The following is a 19,119-nucleotide window of genomic DNA, read 5'->3' on the forward strand; positions in this document are numbered from 1 at the left end:
TTGAACATATGGCATATAGTTATAAAGTTTTTTTTAAAATTAAAGATTTATTTTATTTATTCCCCCCCCCACCCTCCCCATTTCCCTCATTGTCTGCTCTCTATGTCTATTCACTGTGTATTCTTCTGTGTCTACTTGTATTCTCATTAAGTGGCTCTGGGAGCTGATCCTAGGATCTACTGGAGTGGGAGAGAGGCAATTACTCTCTTGCACCACCTCATCTCCCTGTTCTGCTATGTCTTCTTATTTTCTCTCCTCTTTGTCTCTTGTTGTGTCATCTTGCTGTGCCAGCTCTCTGTGTCAGCCGGCACTCCTACATGGGGCAGCTTTCCTGCACTGGGCAGAATTCCCACACAGGGTGGCACTCCTGCATGGGATGACATTCCTGTGTGGGCCAGCACTCCATGTGGGCCAACTCACCATGTGGGCCAGCTTGCCCTCACCAGGAGGCCCTGGGCATTGAGCCCTGGACCTCCTATATGGTAGACAGGAGCCCAGTTGGTTGAGACACATCCGTTTCCCTGTAAGAATTGTTTTAGTGCCCTTGTTTACTAATTCTGTATCATATATGGTTCAGTTTTAGTTGATTGAGTTTTTCCTCATTATGAGTAAAGTTTTTCTGCTTTTTTATGCTTAGTATGTCTGATAACTTTTTATTAGATGCCAGGCATTGTAAATTTTACCTTGTTAGGTGCTGGATATTTTCTATTCCTGTAAATATTTTTGAGTTTTGTTCTTTGATGTGATTATTTATTTGGAAAGAGTTTTATTCTTTTGGTTCTTACTTACATGATTCTTAAACAGGACCAGAGCAGCTTTTAGTCTAGGATAAAAATTTTGAGGCTTTTCAATCTGCTTGTGGAATTTTTACATCTCTGTTTGAGTTTGAGGATTGTTCCCTTTAATTCTTTTAGGTAGTTCTTTTCCAGGTTTCAAGTAGTTTGGTCTCATGCTTGCAGAGTTGAAAGGACCAGTCTGCAAATTTCCGGAGTTCTCTCTCTGTGCAATCTCTTCTCTTTGGTACTTTTCTCTCTCTGGTACTATGTGTTGTGATCTTAAGTCTCTTTGGCCATTATGGATGCCCACATATCCTCAAATCCTTTTTTTATCGAGACTTCCAGATTTTTCCTGAGTTCCCCCTTCTTGTACCATGACCTGTAAACTCTCTGAAAGTATTAAGCTGGGGAAATTGCTGAGCTGACATTGTTTCCTGCCTCTCATGGATCACTGTCTTTCCCTGTTTTATGCCCACTCTCTTAAAAATCTTTGTTATATACATATTTTGTCCAGTATTTTAGTTGTTTTAGGTACTCCATCTTGTGTAAGTGTAAGTATAGGGAAGTGTACTTGGCCCAGTGGATAGGGTGTCTGTCTACCACATGGGAGGTCTGTGGTTCAAACCCTGGGCCTCCTTGACCCATGTGGAGCTGGCCCATGTGCAGTGCTGATGTGTGCAAGGAGTGCTGTGCCACGCAGGGGTGTCCCCTGTGTAGGGGAGCCCCACGTGCAAGGAGTGTGCCCTGTAAGGAGAGCCACCCAGCATGAAAGAAAGTGCAGCCTGCCCAGGAATGGCTCCGTACACACGGAGAGCTGACAGCAAGATGACGCAACAAAAAGAAACACAGATTCCCGTGCCACTGACAACAACAGAAGCAGACAAAGAAGAACACTCAGCAAATAGACACAGAGAACAGACAACTGGGGTGGGAAGGGGGAAGGGGAGAGAAGTAAATAAAATAAATAAATCTTTAAAAAAAAAGTGTAAGTATAAGTGGTCCATGGAAACGTTTGACTTCTCTTATGTGATTCAATCTATCCTCTGTGTGTGTGTGTATGTTGTGTGCTGGAGGGAAAATACCAAGGACTGAAGAATCCATTTTTAGGTACTGTTATTAATATGAACAATTGATCTTCAACTACATATGAGTCTACCACAAGCAAATTTATTGGCCAAACTGGAATATCCACTGGGCAAAAATTTCTGTGTTCATTGTTGCAAGAGTAATTTCTTTAATATTCTTAGAAGATAACTCACTTGCTTAAATAGACTAGAATCCACATAGCAACCAAGAATCCTAGAACGTGTAATAAATAATGTATTAAATATGAGCACAGTAAAGAAAACATGGCATTAGAACTCATAAAATCAGTTTTCTTTTTCCAGGGAGAAGTTGCTGAAATTGTATTTGTAGGTGCTAACCCAAAGAATTCAGCAGAGAACCAGGTATGCATTAATGATGCTTTTAAAAAGATTAAATCCATGTTTTGGCCTTTCATTCACTTGAATTTCCCTCTAGGAGTTTCAAAACACAAAGATAAAATGTGGCAACTTTTTTTGGCCTCATATTTTGTAGGTATGAGTAAATTTTCAGTGTGTACAGTTGTTATAGAATTGAGTCTGGAAAAAAAGCACACAGGCAACATTTAACTGCCTCTCCATATGGCCATATATAGCACAATGCATAGAGAACTGCATTGTCTCTTCAGAAGATGTTAATTTGAACACAATCTCATTTATGTATTCAAATTTGCAATTCTGCTATTTTTGTTAAAAAAAATCAAAGGTCCAAGCAAGTGAAGTGTATCTTTTTTCCTTCCTGCTCCCTTTTTGGTCCTCTCCACCTATTTAGCACTATTATTGTGGGAAGACCACAGATCCCATGGAAGGGCACAGATGGCTTGGAGCACTGGCCCACATGTTTTATTTATTTTTTACTAGCATTGGCTACTTCCTATACTTTACTACTTGCGCTAGTAGAGCATTTATTTATTTAGTCTTGAAAAATGGCACACACAAAAATAAATGTAAAAACTAACAATATAGAAGCACACAAAGTAGAATGTGAAAGTACCCCTTTCTCCACAAACCTGCTCTTCAGGACAATAACTGTTAATAGTTTGTTACACATTTTAGACTTTTGTTTTTGCCATGTATGTATGTATGCATAAATTTGTATATATTATATATGTATGAAAAACATGTAAGTATGTAAGATGTCTATTAATAAAAGGAAGTAATTTTACTCATCTTCAGTCTCTTAGAATGTTCTTGTAATTACACAAGCAATACATAGACATATTCTACTTGTAAAAATTCAAACAATGAGTAATTATATAGAGGAAACAAGTGAGTGAGCATATGAAAGTAATTGCAAGGTCAGATTTTTTGGTGTGGCTCAGGGTGCATTCACTCTCTCAATAAGTTATTCTTCCCAGGGCCGCAGTCTTTAATAATACAAAGTACCTTTCTTCCAATTTCTGTTTATTAAAATGTCTTTATTGCTGTGATAGCAATTGTAGCAATATGATATCAAATATGACATTGGGCAAAAATGTTCTACTGCTTGGATAGTCAATGAGCACCTGTTTGAAATAATTTCTCTAGGAAGTCAAACTATTCCAGGAGCTATTTAAATGTCCATAACATTATTTTTTTCTGCAGATATCAAAATGTTATATCAAAATCTCACATTTAGTAATCATGTGATAGCCTTCAGTTGGAGAAATACTATGGTTGTTATGGATAGGGAGGAGCAGGAGGACAAAATGTTTAAAACACTTTGAGGATAGAATTAATTTCTAAAAATGCTCTGGAACTTGTCATAAAACAATTTCTAGTGCCCTTTATTATTAGTAATCATGTTATCATTTTGTCATTGCCATTTATCAAGTGCTTACTATTTGCAGGTACCAGGCTAAGTGGTTTATGGACAATATCACATGAATCTAATTTAATTTTCTACTATCCAATGAGTTAGGTTTTAGTATCCCTATTTTACAGAGGAGTAGTAAACTGAGGGCTAGAGAGATTAAGTAGCTTGCATTAACTAATTTTGCATCCGTAAGAGATGGAGGTAGGGAGATGGGGAGAGGATCAGCTGTCGGCTGTCGAGAACTCTTCTCCTATTTCTATTTTAGTATTCATTGGGTCCTACTCTATCTTCTACTCCATTGAAGTCCCCAATGTCACTGCACTGACTGGACAGAAACAGGTTTTTTTTTTTTTAACAAGTCGCCATGGTTATGAAAACTTCTTTACTGAGTATAATCCATCAACCAACTAATTAGAGAAAACTTTTAAATGATCCTATGTAACAACTTTAAATAAGTGATCAACTCAGCAAGGTTTATTGAGCACCTATAAATAAGAGGTAAGGAGGGAGTGATGAACAAAGGTGAATTATACACAAGTCCTGGCTTTAAGGGGCCCACAATCTAAAAGATTTTGAGGGAAATTGGAGTTTTACAGCTTTTGTAGCCTTTTTTCCATATTATTCAAATCTGTGCTTTATTTGAAGTTAAATCACTTTTAACAAATTATGGCATTTTTTTCCAAAGGAGAAATAAAATCCTCTTATGATGTGAATTAGGAGCCCATTGTGGCAAAATATAGGAATTGCCTTTAGCACCTAAGGACAAGGTTAATTTATAGTTTTCTCAATTCTTTTTCTCTTGGGAGGTACATTAACTAACAACTCATTTACCTGGAGGTGGAGAGGGAAGAAACTTTCCCATTTTCTCTTCTAAATCTTGATGTGACTAGCAAAAGTCTTGGACTATAGACAAATAAAGGTGTAATGAAAAAGCATTTTAAAATCTGCAGTTCAATTCCCAGTCTCCACCCTGCCCTAATTTTCAGAATTTTCTATCAGCTCTAAAACTATGCTTCATTCAAATTTCTGAAAAAACTTATGGCTTTTAGTAGTCTGGATAAATTAATATTCCGAAGACATTTTACAAAATTTTAAGAGGAACACCTAAGAATTTGGTGCAATTCTAATATATTTCAAACAAGCTATCAGTATGTTAGCATTTGGTCCGCAAGGAGAGTATCTATATCAGTTTCCTTCTTGTGATTGTAAAGTGCCTGATGGATTATATTAATTGCATTTCAGACCCATGACACTTTCCTCACTGTGGAGAAATATGAAAACACTTCAGCTGCATGGCAGATAGTGCATAATGATGCCTCCTGGGAAACTAGGTGAGCATGCCTGTTGAAAATTGTCTTTCAGGTCTTGGAAATAGTTGGTTAGTAATGCAGGGAAAATGAATGGGAAGAATGGCTCAATACATGGTACTGCTATTAAATTCACAAAGAACCTTCTGGCTATGTTTGGTTGATTTATTAGACTTCCTTTTGATTGTACTTTTCTACAAAGCAGTGTGCTGTGTTTCTGTAAGGTGAGTTGCTAATGAGGTTGTGGCCTCCGTTCTTACAGACACCTGCCAGTTCTTTTTTTTCCACGACCACAGGCTTTACTCATGAAATCTGGCCAGCCTTCATGCAAACTGCCTGAAAGGGATGCTGGGTGAGGGTGTTGAGATGACTTTGTGGAGACTGACACTTCTTCTGAGAAAATAACAACAGTCTTAAACCTGACATGTTTCCTACACTTGCATGTGACCAGCAGTTATTCATTTGAGTTACTGAAACACAAGAGGCTTGAGTGTTCAGCTCTTCCTCACTCAAGCAGGGAGAGAATGTACTTACTGAGTTTCCTGTGAGAGACTTATCTCAGTGCCTTTTATTACCAGTCTCCTGAACTAAATAAATATTTTGAACATTTGAAAATGTGTGTGAAATAAGAAAATCTTTCTGTTCTCAATTCATACCATAGGATAGTGGCATGGAAATCAGTAAAATATTTGATAATTTGTTTCCAATTCAGATTGCATCAAGCTAAGTGGTCATTTGTATGTTGATTTAGTTTATGTAGTAAATTAAAAATAAGAATTTGACCCTCCTGTGACCCATTTGGTAGCCATATATAAAAACAGGCTTTCTTTTTTCTCTGATATTTAGGATTCTGGGGTATAGGTGATTTTTTTTAAAACAAATAATATGTTGTTATTATAAAAATGGCTATACAGATAAAAAATAATGATTTATTTCCAAGAGCTCAAAATCAGAATAGCAGTCAAACATTATATATAATGTGCCTTGTTCATCAGCAATAGTGTCATCAAATATTTATTGAGATCACTGGGTCTATCACTGAGAAAAATAGAATGTTGGACATACCCTCTGTGCGCAAAGAATTTACTCTCTCCATAAGTGAAGACATCAGTCAGGTAGCTTATTGTGTCTCACTATATGTAGAAGAATATCTGAACATCTTGCCATGATCTGCACTCTGTCAGTTTCTTTCATTTTGACCACTCGTCCATAGTTCACTAAACCCTAATCCTGTTTTCTCTTCCTTGGCCCAAACCAAGTTTGTTCCTGCTTCAAATACTTTGTATTCTTCTTCTTAAGTGTTATTCTTCTAGATATGTGTAGGCTCTTTGGTATTATTCAGACCTCAGTTCAAATGGCAACTCTTTAGGGAGGCCTCTGTCTTATTTTCTTCATTGCACTTATCATGTTAAAAATTATATATTGGTTTATTTGTTTAGTGCCTTTCTTATCACCTCCACCTCAGGAGAATATAAGCTACATGAAACTTGGAACCATGTCTGTCTTGTTCACTACCATATCCTCAGTTCTTCTAGAATAGAACCTGTCACATGCACTCATTAGATATGTTTTTGAAAAATGAATCTAGATGTGAAAAGAAGTGTCAGCTGAGGCAGTGTATGATGAGGGCTAAGTGGATGCTATTGCAGTTCTAAAGCAGGTGACAACCTGTGTCCTGAATATCAGATAAGCCTTCCTGAATAGATGTGTAGAGTTTAGGTAGCTAGAAAGGGTAAACAAAAAAAGATGTTTCTACAAATAGCCTTTCTTTATACGTTCTGTTCTAGAAAGAAGGAATTTATGTCTGTTTTGTTCATTGCTATACCCCAATATCTAAAATAGTGCCTTGTTTGTAGTAAGTACTCTATGATTATTCATTGGAAGAATGACTATCTAATCACACATTTTTAAGAGTAAAATTGGGATTTGTCTTTTTGTTTTCCACCAACAGATTTTATTGGCACAAGGGATTAGCGGGTCAGAGCAATGCAACGATCGAATGGCATATTCCAGCCACCGCCCAGCCTGGAATCTACCGAATAAGATATTTTGGACACAATCGGAAGCAGGATTTTCTCAAGCCTGCCGTCATACTTCCATTTGAGGGCACTTCCTCTACTTTTAAAATTGTAACTACTTAGGGAAAAGTTGGAAAATCATTTAAAGAGCAGCTTTGTGTAATTTATATAACTGATTTCACATGACATGAATGTAAACTACCATATTGACTTCTAAACCGTTCCTGTTTGGGAACAGAGAGTTCATGGCTAATGGGACAGAGGTGTGTACATGCCCCCATGTGTGTATCAGATGTCTGTGCCGCATTTTTCTTGCTACAACAACTGTGTACCTTGCGGTCAGGTACGTATAGCCTAAAGCATGATTTCCCTCGGGGCTATTGTGGCTGTTTTAAAGGAACAGTTCTCTTCAAAATTAAAACTCTGAAATGTTAGTAAGGCTAAATGAAGATGGGTGAATGTTTCACTTATTTATTTATAGAATTATTGAATGTTAGTACTGGAAAAGTTTATAGAAATCATCTAGATATATTCTTTATTTTATAGATGAGAAAACTAAGGTTTTGTGAATTTAAGATTAACATAAGTTTACAGAACCTTCCCCCAATCACATTTCAAAAGTGTTATATAAACTTTGGCAGTAAATGTGTGAGTCCAATTACAGAGACAGAAAATTTAAAATGCCAGTTTTTTTTTTTTTTACACTTGAATGAGTATTTTACATTCAGAACAGTCACAGTGGAATTGATATACCTAGTCCATTGTTGTTGTTGATCCTCAAATCATTTTTGAAATTGTCTTCAGAGCCCAATTATAAGAAAATCAGACATGTATATTTTGATCATGTCTGTGCATCCCTAAGTGACCTTACCCCAATCGATTGTCTCTTATTACTTACTGTTTTCATTAATCATATTCACCCCCACCCCCAAAACAAAGCTCTGTCATTAGTGTAGATAATAAAATGCCAGTGTTACTAAATGGGAAGGCAGTCCTCAGTGGTCAGGCTCTAAATCTATTCATCTGTTCTTTTATTACTTGCTCACTCCTTCAGGGACCCATTCAATCATACAATATTTATTAAGACATGCATATGCTCAGCTTTGTACTATTGCTTGGATCTTGACAATCAGTCTGGTTATATTTGGGATGAATGCATAAGCATCAAAAAGTGACTATTTTGAAGGAGGAAATATTCAATTTGATATTCAGATTCTAGGGGGGCATTTAAAAATAAGTAATTTTAAAGTCACATCTTGTGTATCATTTGTGTTGGAAACTCTACTTCAGGAGGCAGGGGGAGAGGCTCCAGACAATTTGGAAAATAATCTTCTAAAGTTAATTTTTATATATTGTGAATCATGTCTCATAACTCAAAGAATGAAATATGACACTCTGACATTGATTTCCCGAAACTACTAAATGTGTTTAAAATTACCAAAGCTAGAAGCTCCCAGTCTGCAAAGTAAATTTCCAAAACCCAAGTCCTATTTTAGTATATGTGCAAAAGCTTTAGTATTTTAGGAAAAATCAAACTTATTTTAAAAAATAAATGTGAAACATTGTTAATCATTTAACCATGCTTAATCACAATAGAATGAACACGGAACACTTTTGATCAATCAGTATTCTAGAGGCTGCTTCTATGGAAGTAAGCTGCTGAAGAGTTACCTAATTTCACTTCAAAGGGTAGTAATAATTTTTCCTAATGTCATCACATTATTTAAAGTAAAAGTTCAGTGACCTAAAAGAGTGGATGATTCTGAAAGTAGTTGACCCCAGACAGAAAAACTATATTGAACCTATGTTATGATTTTAAAAATTAGTTCTCATTATCAGAAGGGCATCTGAATTATAGTCCACCCCCTCCATTTCTCCCCCTGAGGCTTTCCTCAGTATCCCTGTGATTCCCATTATATTTCCCTATGATCCTTATGTGCCTAGATCTGTATTTGGGACCCATACTCTCAGTCCCAAATAACCCATAGAAACATATTCTCAAGCCAGCTTCCTTCTCCTCCAACCTATGCAGTTCTATTTCTGCATTTTGTTTTTGATTTTTTCTTTTTCTTTTGTTCTTTGCTTTTTATTTTTTTATTTTTGTTCTTTCTGCATTTTATATGTACAAATAAAACAAGATACCTGCATTATAGATGCCAAAATTATTCCCCAGAGTATGAAAGAACAACACAAAATGACTATCTGTCAGTATGAAAACATAGATCTAATCTATATTTATGGATGCTACTGAGATTGGGTCATTGGAGCCAAACCATGTGGAGAATATGCTTGAAAATTCATGGTGAATGTGGAAAATAAAGGGTTGGGTTTTTGGGAGAACTACTTTGGAGAATATTTTGTCTCTCATGTCAAAGTGTGTTTTATTTGTTGTACCCTGCCTACTCTGATTTAAGGCTGTTCTGTCTTCGAAAAGCACTGAAAGATACCTATTCCATGTCTACATCTTTTGATGAGTATTATGTAAAATTATCAATATTCAATAGAATAATTAATAAGTTAAGAATTACATTTGGTAAAGTATTTTTCTGAGAGGTAATGTAGACAAATGAATACTTTTCCCCCAAAACAGATGGAACAAAAGGTGATGGGCTCCATGTAAATCAGGTGGGATAGTAATATAAATGACCTGTAAATAAACCACCCAAACATAAGGGAACTACTTTTTCATCAGTTACTTGCACCCTCTGAAGATATGCTAGGAAAATACATATTTTCGGCCTTCTTTTCTAGCAGGGTAACAAAAATTAAGAGTTTTCTAGGCAGTATTTGTAAAATTGTTTTATGAACAATTTGTAAAATTGTTTTATGAGCTAATTCTGAACAAAAAAACCAAGAGTGAGCTTACTCGTAAATTCTAATGTACACTATTATTCTTTTCCTCCAGTGTAAGCAGACCTACTCTCCTCTTCTGATATATGAGCACATAAATTTCATCTTTAGCCAAAAGATGCCATCATTATCTGATTATTTCAAGTCCTCAGTTCTTTCAAATGATGCTTTTGATTCCTAAGTATTTGTATCCAATCTGACCCACTGGTTTATACCACTGTTGGAATCTCACACTGTATATGATTCCAGAGAGGGAAATTTGTATATTCCCCATATAGTTAATTAGAATACATTTAGCTATAAGTTGCAAAATATACCTGATTGACAGTGGTCTAAACATTAAAGGCATTTACAATCCCACATAGCAGTAACTCTTGAGGTAAAAAAAAATCAGATTTGATACATCCACTCAATCATGTCACCAGAAACTTAGGCTCTTTTCTTAACATATTTGACTTTAATTTTTAGGTTTGTCCCCTTAGTCAAAAGATGGCTTCCTAATGTCTTCCTAAAATTACATGCAGCAGCAGGAAGGAAGAGGAAGGATTTCAGAAATTCTTTTTAGAAGGTAGAAGATATTTAGTAGGAACACAAGTAGAATTTCTCTTATATTTCCTTATTCAGAAATGGTTCACAGAGCTACCGTTAGTTTTAAGGGAGGCTAAGTAAAAGAATATTTGGCATTTACTGACAGTAGAGAGGGAGGTGAGTTCTAATAGCAAGAAAAAAGAGATGGTGGATGTAACTGTTATAAAATAACCATTAGTCAAGGTGAATTAGTTATGCTGCAACAGTAGAGATTTCTTTCTAGATCTCACAATATGTCCATCAGAATCATTTGAAAGATCTGTTCCACATTTTCTTACTTAAGGATTAGGCTGACAGAGGGTCCATCCAAAGCATGCTTCAATGATTGGGGGAAATGAACATGGGGAATCATATACCTGTTCTTGAGTTATACACATATTTTCTCACATTTGACTGGGCAAGTGACAGAACCCATGTATTTGTGGCCAGCCCTAATGATTGCCATAGTAGGTAAGCAGTAATATCTTCACACCTAACTTAACTGCCCTCTTCAATAATTGGAACTAAATTTACCTAGGAAATATATTTTAGAAAAGAACATATCTTGGCACTATGAAGATGAAAAGGACTTGCTTTCTATATGACAAATGTAGGCATTCAGACCTACAACCTTGTTAATTAAAAAAACACACAGACAAAAGCCAAATGTGGTAAATAAAATTGTACGCATTCATTCAGTAAATTTTATTGAGCACCTATATACTTTGTGGCAAATATTATGCTTAGTACTAAGGATATAGTAATGACACAGTTAATTCTTTCTTTCTAGTTACTTAGAGTTTAAAGGAATAAGCAGACACGTAAACAGGCAGTTTAAGTACAGAATATTCCATATTGTTACAGTAGTTGAAGGGGACAGAAATGACACCTAATATAGTTTTGGGGTTGTGCAGTGTGTTTCTTGGAAAAAATAACATCTAAGCTAAGACCTAAAGGATAATAGAAATTGGCTAGGAGAAAGATAAAGGTGTATGTGTGTGCACAGTAAACGATTGCATGTTGAGGGAATATCAAGCAATTAATGGAGGCAGAAATTAGAATGCAAGAGAAGAGTGGTAGAGATGTGGCACTGAACTTTGCCTTCATAATAGCAAGTTGGTTTTATACTTGTATTAGAATTTTTCACCTTGAGACGGTTACCTATGGCATAAATGTGTGTGAATGTCTTTGCCCTTTACTCTAATAGAACATGCCCCTTATGACCAAGGAAACTGATTGGTTCCTTTAAGGAAACCACCTCTTTATAGATGAAAGTACCTACTGGGTATCTCCTTTCTGACTTCATGGGCTGTGACCCTGTGTCTTGGAATTTAGTTTATTAAGAAGAGGCATTTCTTTGCTTCTACCCACCCGTGTTTGCAAATATGCTTTTAAATTTTTCTTTTCAATACCTACTGAGTGGAAAGTTATTAAAGATGCAGTCTGTTGATTTCTTTGCTGCTTGTGTTTTAGAAGAATGGGCAAACCAGAAGCTTAGGGTATTGGCTCATCACTAGCCAGAGAATAGGAGATCTACCACCCCACTGCCTGGACCCAGGTGCCTCAACCATATTCTCTGTTTTATTGTGCTTTCCTATTCGATAAGACAAATTCACCTTTTACTCAACTCCAGGGTAAGCTAGATGGACACAAGAACCTAATATCTTAGCAATGGTGAGTTTGGAACAAAGTCAAATGGGGATCTAACACATCCCCTAAGCGGCCAACAGACTTGGGCCATAATGCAGAAGACTTCCTTAAAGAGAATTCCAATAAACTAGCATGTGTCATTTTATAGAGAAAGTTGATACCACCATGAAGAGGAGAGTCTTTGAGTGTCTTTCCAGAACATGGATGGTGTTGGACTGACCTACTACCATTCTTTTATCAGTTTAACTTAACCTCAATAGTCCATAAATGTAAAACATTTCACAGACTAAGGGGTAGCTTATCATCATGAAGTATAAGTGGGAAGTTGTATAAAGTGGATGAAAGAATCTGGGCTTTGGAATCTAGTCAACTTGCAATTGAATTATGGTTGTGACCTTGGGAAGTTTACTTACCCTTCTTGGTTTATGAAATAGTGATAGTACTAATGGCTTTCTATGATTGTTATGAGGTTATATAAGCTAATAGTTAAGAGAGAATATTCTGGAAATTGCCTGATTCAAAACTTGTTTCTCCCATTTATCTAATGTCAGACCCCAAATAAACTACTTAATTTCTTGGAGCCTTAGTTTCTTCATCTGAATTTCCTTAACTATAAAATGAAAGAAATAATAGTACTTAGTTCCTTAGGTTCTGAGAATAAAATAAGGTAAAGCTGTTGGCACAGTACCTGGTCCATGGTAAGTGCTTAATATACTTAGCTGTTAATTAATTTAGCTACCAGTGACGGTAATATAAGACAATTCCTGTAACTAGAAAATAGTAGGAACTGAAAAAGTTCACCATTGTGAACTTAACCCATGACTGACCCCAATCACACCCTGCTTTTACTGATCCTTTTTCACATCTCTGATACTTGTATAGGCAGCATTGGAATAGGAAGAGAATTAAGCTATTAGAGTGGGCTAGACTGATGGACTTTGAAACCAGACCCTGAAAGATGGCTTCAGGAATGGATTGGAAAGGTATAGGTATACAATATTCTACATTTGGAATGGACATGACTTATGAATTGATTAGATGAGGAAGGGGAGAAAGAGTTGGAAAAAACACTGAAATGTTGGGGTGATAGTGGCACTATAAATGAACTAGGGAAAAAGGAAGTAGATTTCAGGGAGGTATTACTGCGTTGACTGGATGTGGCAGAAACTGTTAGTGGCCACCCCATATCTGCTCTTCCATTCTTCCATAGTGATAGTTTTATTTAGTCTTGGGGATGGGCTATATTTCCCAGCCTCTCTGGCTGCCAAGTGTAGTCATCTGGTGTCACTCACATAATTTTACCAATGGTATGGGACAGGAAGTGATGCATTCTATTTTCTACGTGTTCTCAAAAGGAATAGACATATACTCTCTTGCCCAAATTCCTTTCTTAATAGCTGTGTAATGAGTATGATTGCAAGAGCTGGAGCAGCCATCTTGAGCCCAGAGTTGGAAGCTTCAGGTTGAAGATGGTAAGAACAAAAAAGCTAGGGAAGCAGATATGGCTCAAGCTATTGGGCTCCTGTCTACCATATTTGGGGGGGGGGGGGTGTTCTGGGTTTGGTTCCCGGGGCCTCCTGGTGAAGGCCAGCTGGCCCACACTGTGAGCTGACACAACAAGATGATGCAACAACAACAAAAAAGAGACACAGAGGAGAAGACAATGAGAGACAACAAACAAGGGGGCTTAGGTGGCTCAAGTGATTGAACGCCTCTCTCCCACATCAGAGATTGCAGCATCAGTTCCTGGTGCCTCCTAAAGAGAAGACAAGCAGATATAGGAAAATGTGCAGCAAATGGACACAGAGAGCAGATAATAAGAGCAGACAGCAAAGGGGCAGGGGGTAATAAATAAATCTTAAAAAAATATATATATATGTAAAAGTTGCCTGGGTCCCTGACAGTTTGGAGTTGTCAAATCAACCCTGGACTGCTTATTATTCTAAGATGATAACTGAAAAAATAAACTTCCATTTCATTTTTAACAACTACATTTCACTATTAGAGCAGCTATAACCTGATGCTAGTATACTGATTATCCATGAAAGCTGTAATTTAGAAAATTTCTTCTACTATGACTTGAACAAATATCAATATATTTGTATCAAATTGGAAAGCAGATCTTTCCTAACTGATCTAGGGGAAATGGTATGGTGATCTCTCTTTGTTTTTGATTCTCTGGTGTAGCAGTATGATATGGTTATGAATTCCAAAAGTAGATATTGGATTATGTTTATTATCTAATCTGTACCCAGGCATGATTAAGTTATGCTTAGGGCTTTGACTGGGCCATGTCATTAGGGCATTGAGTCCCATCCTTTGGTGGGTGGGGACTCACAGATAATAGGCATGGCAAAGGACAGAGTTGAGGGTTCTTAATGTTAGAATTTTGATACTGGAGTTTGATGCTGAAGTCTTAAGCTGGGAATTTTGCTGCCACTATTTCTTCAAAATTTCTCTCTGACCCTTTCTATCTTTCTCCTTCTGAGACTACTACAATATGTATTTGGTGTGCTTAATGGTGTTCACAGGTCTCTTAGGCTCTGCTTATTTTTCTTCATTCTTTTATTTTCTGTTTCTCAGGTTGGATGATTGCAATAGTCTTATCATCAGGTTCTCTGATACTTTATTCTGTCAGCTCCAATCTGCTGTTGACTCCTCTGGGGAATTTAAATTTTCTGTTATTGTGGTTTCCAGCACTGTTTGCTGCCATGAATATCTCTTGATTGATATTCTCTTTGTGTTCATCCATAGTTTTCCTTTGGTTCTTTGTTCACATTTAGGAATTCCTTGTTAAGGTTTCTAAAGCGTTATCTTGCTCCATTGCATGGACCATAATTTCCTGTTTCTTTGTGTGTAATCTTTTGTTGCAGCCTATACTTTTTTTTTTTTTTCAGATAGAGGGGGCTTGGAATTGAACTCCGGACCTTGTATATGGAAAACTTGCATTCAACCACTGAGCGACATCAACTTCCCTGAGTTATTTTTTCATTTGTTTGCTTGTTGTTTGTTTTTGTTTTTTCAGGAAGCACTGAAACTGAACTCAAGATCTCCCATATGGGAGGTAGGTGCTCAATTGCTTGAGCCATATCTGCTCCCAGCCTGGACTTTTTTATATTTTTATATGTTATCTCTGGAATTTAGATGTTCAGTTATCTGTTCCTTAAGCTTTATCCAAGCTAGTGTTATGACAGAGATTTCCTTGAGTTCCAAGTTCTAAGCAAAAACAACAAACAAATGATACCTTTCAGAGTATACAGTGAATTTAAAGACATGCCTGAGACAAAGGCATAGGGACCTCCCATCTTTTCTGCACATGTATCTTATCCTGAATATGCATTCATCTTTCTAGGAATTCCCCTATTTACATGGGTATGAATGCCCCTATTACCTAAGAAACTGTCTTTTCACTTCTGGGTGCTACCCTGTATATCCCACAGCTGGCAATTCTTTGACCCAGACAGCTGTGATTTGACTGTTTCCCTGTAGCATTCAGTAGGAGAGTTCTGTGAGCAACTTCTGGGGTGACCAGCCTATGATGTATGTCCTGGTGCAGCCCTTCAGGTGGCCACCAGATTGACACAGACATACATGTGTCCAGTAAGTACATGAAGATTACTCTGCTCCTTCCAAATCAGTACTGGACCCACCCTGGGAACATAGGTGGGCTCTGCACTGTCAGTGAAGGAGTAGGGAGGGGCCAGTTAGGGCACCAAAGAGCCTTCGGTTTTCAAGGTATAAGTTTTTATTGATTTGGTGCTTGTCTTGAGAATGATGGTTTTGCCAGTTCTTGTTTGTTGCTTAAAACCTCTGTGAGTGGTAGAGTCCTGGAGCATCTCACTTATCTCCTTAATTGGTAGTGTTGGTGGTGGGGCACTGTTTTTTTAAAAGCCATTCTTCAGGGAGATATTATATGTCTCCTTACTCTCCCATAAAAGAGAGAGGCAAAGCTTTTGTCCAGGACTTGGGGGATCTTTGAAGATGAGGTTCTGCTTTCCCATCACAAGCGCTTCATTTCGAGGTATGGTTACCTGTGATAGTAAGATAGCTCTACTGTCAAGTTAGGTAATTAAATCTCTGGAGGTGAGAAAAATGGAAGGAAAATAGGATCCAGGACCTGGAAAATCTGGATGCTTAGTCAGCCACTCCTGGTAACTTGTGAGGTAGATCTAGGCACAGAGCATAAGGTTAGTCAGAGGAACACTGTGACTCTGGGCCCTAAAGCCTAGGGTGCTGTGATTTCTCAGTGTATTTCATATTTTAAAGTTTATTTTGTTTTCATAGTTGCGGAAAATTGATACAACAAAGGAATTTTTGCCTAATTGTGTTTCTGCATACTTTGCTAATTTTAATAAGAATTTAAGTAAAAATATGGGATCTTTAAGGAATTTTTTCCCTTTTAACAGAAGTTCATTTATTACTCAAGTTTGAGGAACATTGATATAAATCTAAGAAAAAGGTGGACTAGAGGTTCAAATTGTTTGTACAGGGCTATTCCTGGTCTCTAGGCATTACAGGTCTGGCTTGTGATGTGGGTAAAATTTTAACAGACAGTAAGGAGGACTGATAGACTACTTCAGGTGAGGTGTAATGAAGGTTGCAGAAATGGGAAAGAGAGGGGCAAGGGATATAAAGAAGAGTGTAGAGATTCCATTCACCATAACAATAACAATTAGGTAAAATTAATGAAAAATGTAAAAGAGCTTTGTGGACAAAATTATAAAATATTATTGAAGGACATGAAGCCTAAGCAATGCCATGCTCTTGGATGACAAGACTCAGTATTGTAGATATGAAGATTCCCTCCAAATAGTTTATAAGTTCAAAGTAATTCCCATCACTATGCTGACAGAGATATTCATGGAAATTTGTAAACTGGTTCTAAAATTTATTTGGAAGAAATAATGATCCAGAAACAGACCCACAATTACATGTCAACTTAATATTTGAAAAAGAGGACATTACAAATCAGTGAGGGAAGGATGGAATACTCAATAAATGATTCTGTTACTATTGATTGTCAGAAAAAGAAATTAGTTCTTTATCTCCTAGCAATAAATTAATTCCACTAATCCATTAATTCCAACTAATCTAGGTGGCTTTGAGACTTAAATCTTAAAGCAAGACTTCAACTTTAAATAAAGTATAGGAAAATATTTTTGAGCTAGGGTAAGGAAGTATTTTAAAAGTAAGAATTAAAAAAGGGTAAGATCATATAGACTATATTGAAAGATTTTAATGCATTGAAGTTAAATATTTTTTGTTAGCAAAAGACATTTTAACAACTTCAAAGAAGAGCCCCATAAAGATATGCAACAGACATAAACAACGAAGAATTTGTTTATAAGATTTATAAAGAATTGTACAAATCTAAAAGAAAAAGACAAATAGCCTAAGAGAAAAACCTATCAAATGCTAGGAAACAGTCAATTTGGAGAAGTTGAAAGTCTCATGTCACATAAGCATGTAAAAAGATGCTCTACCTCTTAGTAATCAGGGAACACATGTGCATATCACTGGCATTAGACTGATAAGCAGTAAAAAATTTGACAATGCCAAATGTTAGCAGGAATACAGAGCAATGATGGTGAGAGGTCAAATTGATGCAACTGCTGTGGAGAACAATTTGGTGAAATATCTTGTGAAATTACAGAGGAGTAAACCACGTGGATAAGCAATTCCATCCCCTGGAATATAATCTTGAGAATTCCCTTAAATGACTAAGACAAGGACAGGATATTCCTGACAGTGTATTTTTTAATGGTGAAGTTTTGCAAGGCAACTTAAATGCCCATCAACAGGAAAAAATGGATCAATAAATTATTGTGTCCATACAATGGAGGACTGTAGAGTAGTTAAGGTATGTGACCTAGGGCTACATTTTTCAAGATAATTATCAAAATGTTGAACAAAGTGGGTAAGTTGAAGAATCATATGTATAGCATGTTAGTAAATTGCCATTTAGAGAAAGTTTGAAAACATGCAAAAAACACTGTATTATTTGTGGATATAGGCAATGGAATAAATGAAAAAAAAAAGTGTGGGAAAAATTTACATCAAGTTTGGGATGGTGATAACTTCTGGGTTGTGTAAGGTTTAAGAATGCAAGGGGTTTTGTTTAACTTACTGATATATTTCCACTCCTAGACCAAGGTCTGGCACCTCGTAATTCTTGGTAAATATTTGTTGACTGAAAGAATGAGTCAGTGGAAGGGAGATGGAATCAGGAATAGGTTTACAAGATCTTTGGCTGTAAACATTGCTTTTATTTCTTAAAAAACATGAAAGAAATATGGCAAAATGCAAACATTTGCTAGAACTTGATGGTGGATACATGAATGTTCATTATGCCATTTTTATTTTTGTCTTTTCTGAATGCTTGGAATATTTTATTGAACTTTTTAAAAAGAGTGGATACAGAACAGACAGGAGTTATTTGACAGATACAAATATAGTCAAGGACAGAGAGGAATAGAAAATGACTGAGATTTCAAAACTGGGTCTCTGGAAAAAAGAGTTGCAACGGCTAGGGGAAAATCAGGAATGAATCAGAAGGTTAGTACGCCACTTTTGGATGCATAAAGTTTGAAATTCTGATTGAATTTCAATTAGAAATTCTCAGAAGCCCACTGGAAATGCTCATTCTGCAAACAACAGTAGTTTGGGAAAAAGAGAAGCAGGATATAGTTTCAAAGCTTCACCCTCAGGCTTCAGAACACTTTCAGAACGACAGAACTAGAAGCTGAAAAATCATGAGAAGTTCCCTAAAAAGGGGTATTAATAAAGGGACCTGTCATTTGACTCAAAACTGATACCTTATTGTCTTAAGAGCCACGGGATAAAAAGCCTTGGCATTTGGAGGGTGGCAGGGCCTGGAGTAGGAGCAACTGGAGGGTCCTGCCATTCTGGGGTCACCAGAGCAGGATTATCTTGGGACAAGATAAAATTGGCTTGCGAGGCTAGTCACAAAAATAAGTCTGCACCAACTGATTTTGAATTTAACCTCTGCCTGTTCTTCCCTTTCCCTTCTCTAAGTGAGAGAAATGGGGCCCTTGAGACCAGACAGACCACTTG

At 36.7% G+C, this 19,119-nt stretch overlaps 1 protein-coding gene across 3 annotated transcripts in view; it reads left to right on the forward strand.

Annotated features, from left to right (window-relative positions):
* Positions 1–9,945, forward strand: part of ASAH2 (N-acylsphingosine amidohydrolase 2) — a 100,361-nt gene extending 90,416 nt beyond the window's left edge. For all 3 annotated transcript variants that reach the window (XM_058298869.2, XM_023589933.3, XM_058298870.2), the window contains 3 exons: positions 2,165–2,224; positions 4,896–4,984; positions 6,912–9,945. In XM_058298869.2, coding sequence (XP_058154852.1) covers positions 2,165–2,224; positions 4,896–4,984; positions 6,912–7,101 — 339 coding nt within the window. In that variant the 3' untranslated portion in view covers positions 7,102–9,945. The remainder of the gene's footprint in view (positions 1–2,164; positions 2,225–4,895; positions 4,985–6,911) is intronic.
* Positions 9,946–19,119: the final 9,174 nt, after the last annotated feature.

Source organism: Dasypus novemcinctus, chromosome 6 (genome assembly GCF_030445035.2).
Source record: "Dasypus novemcinctus isolate mDasNov1 chromosome 6, mDasNov1.1.hap2, whole genome shotgun sequence".
Taxonomy (NCBI): domain Eukaryota; kingdom Metazoa; phylum Chordata; class Mammalia; order Cingulata; family Dasypodidae; genus Dasypus; species Dasypus novemcinctus.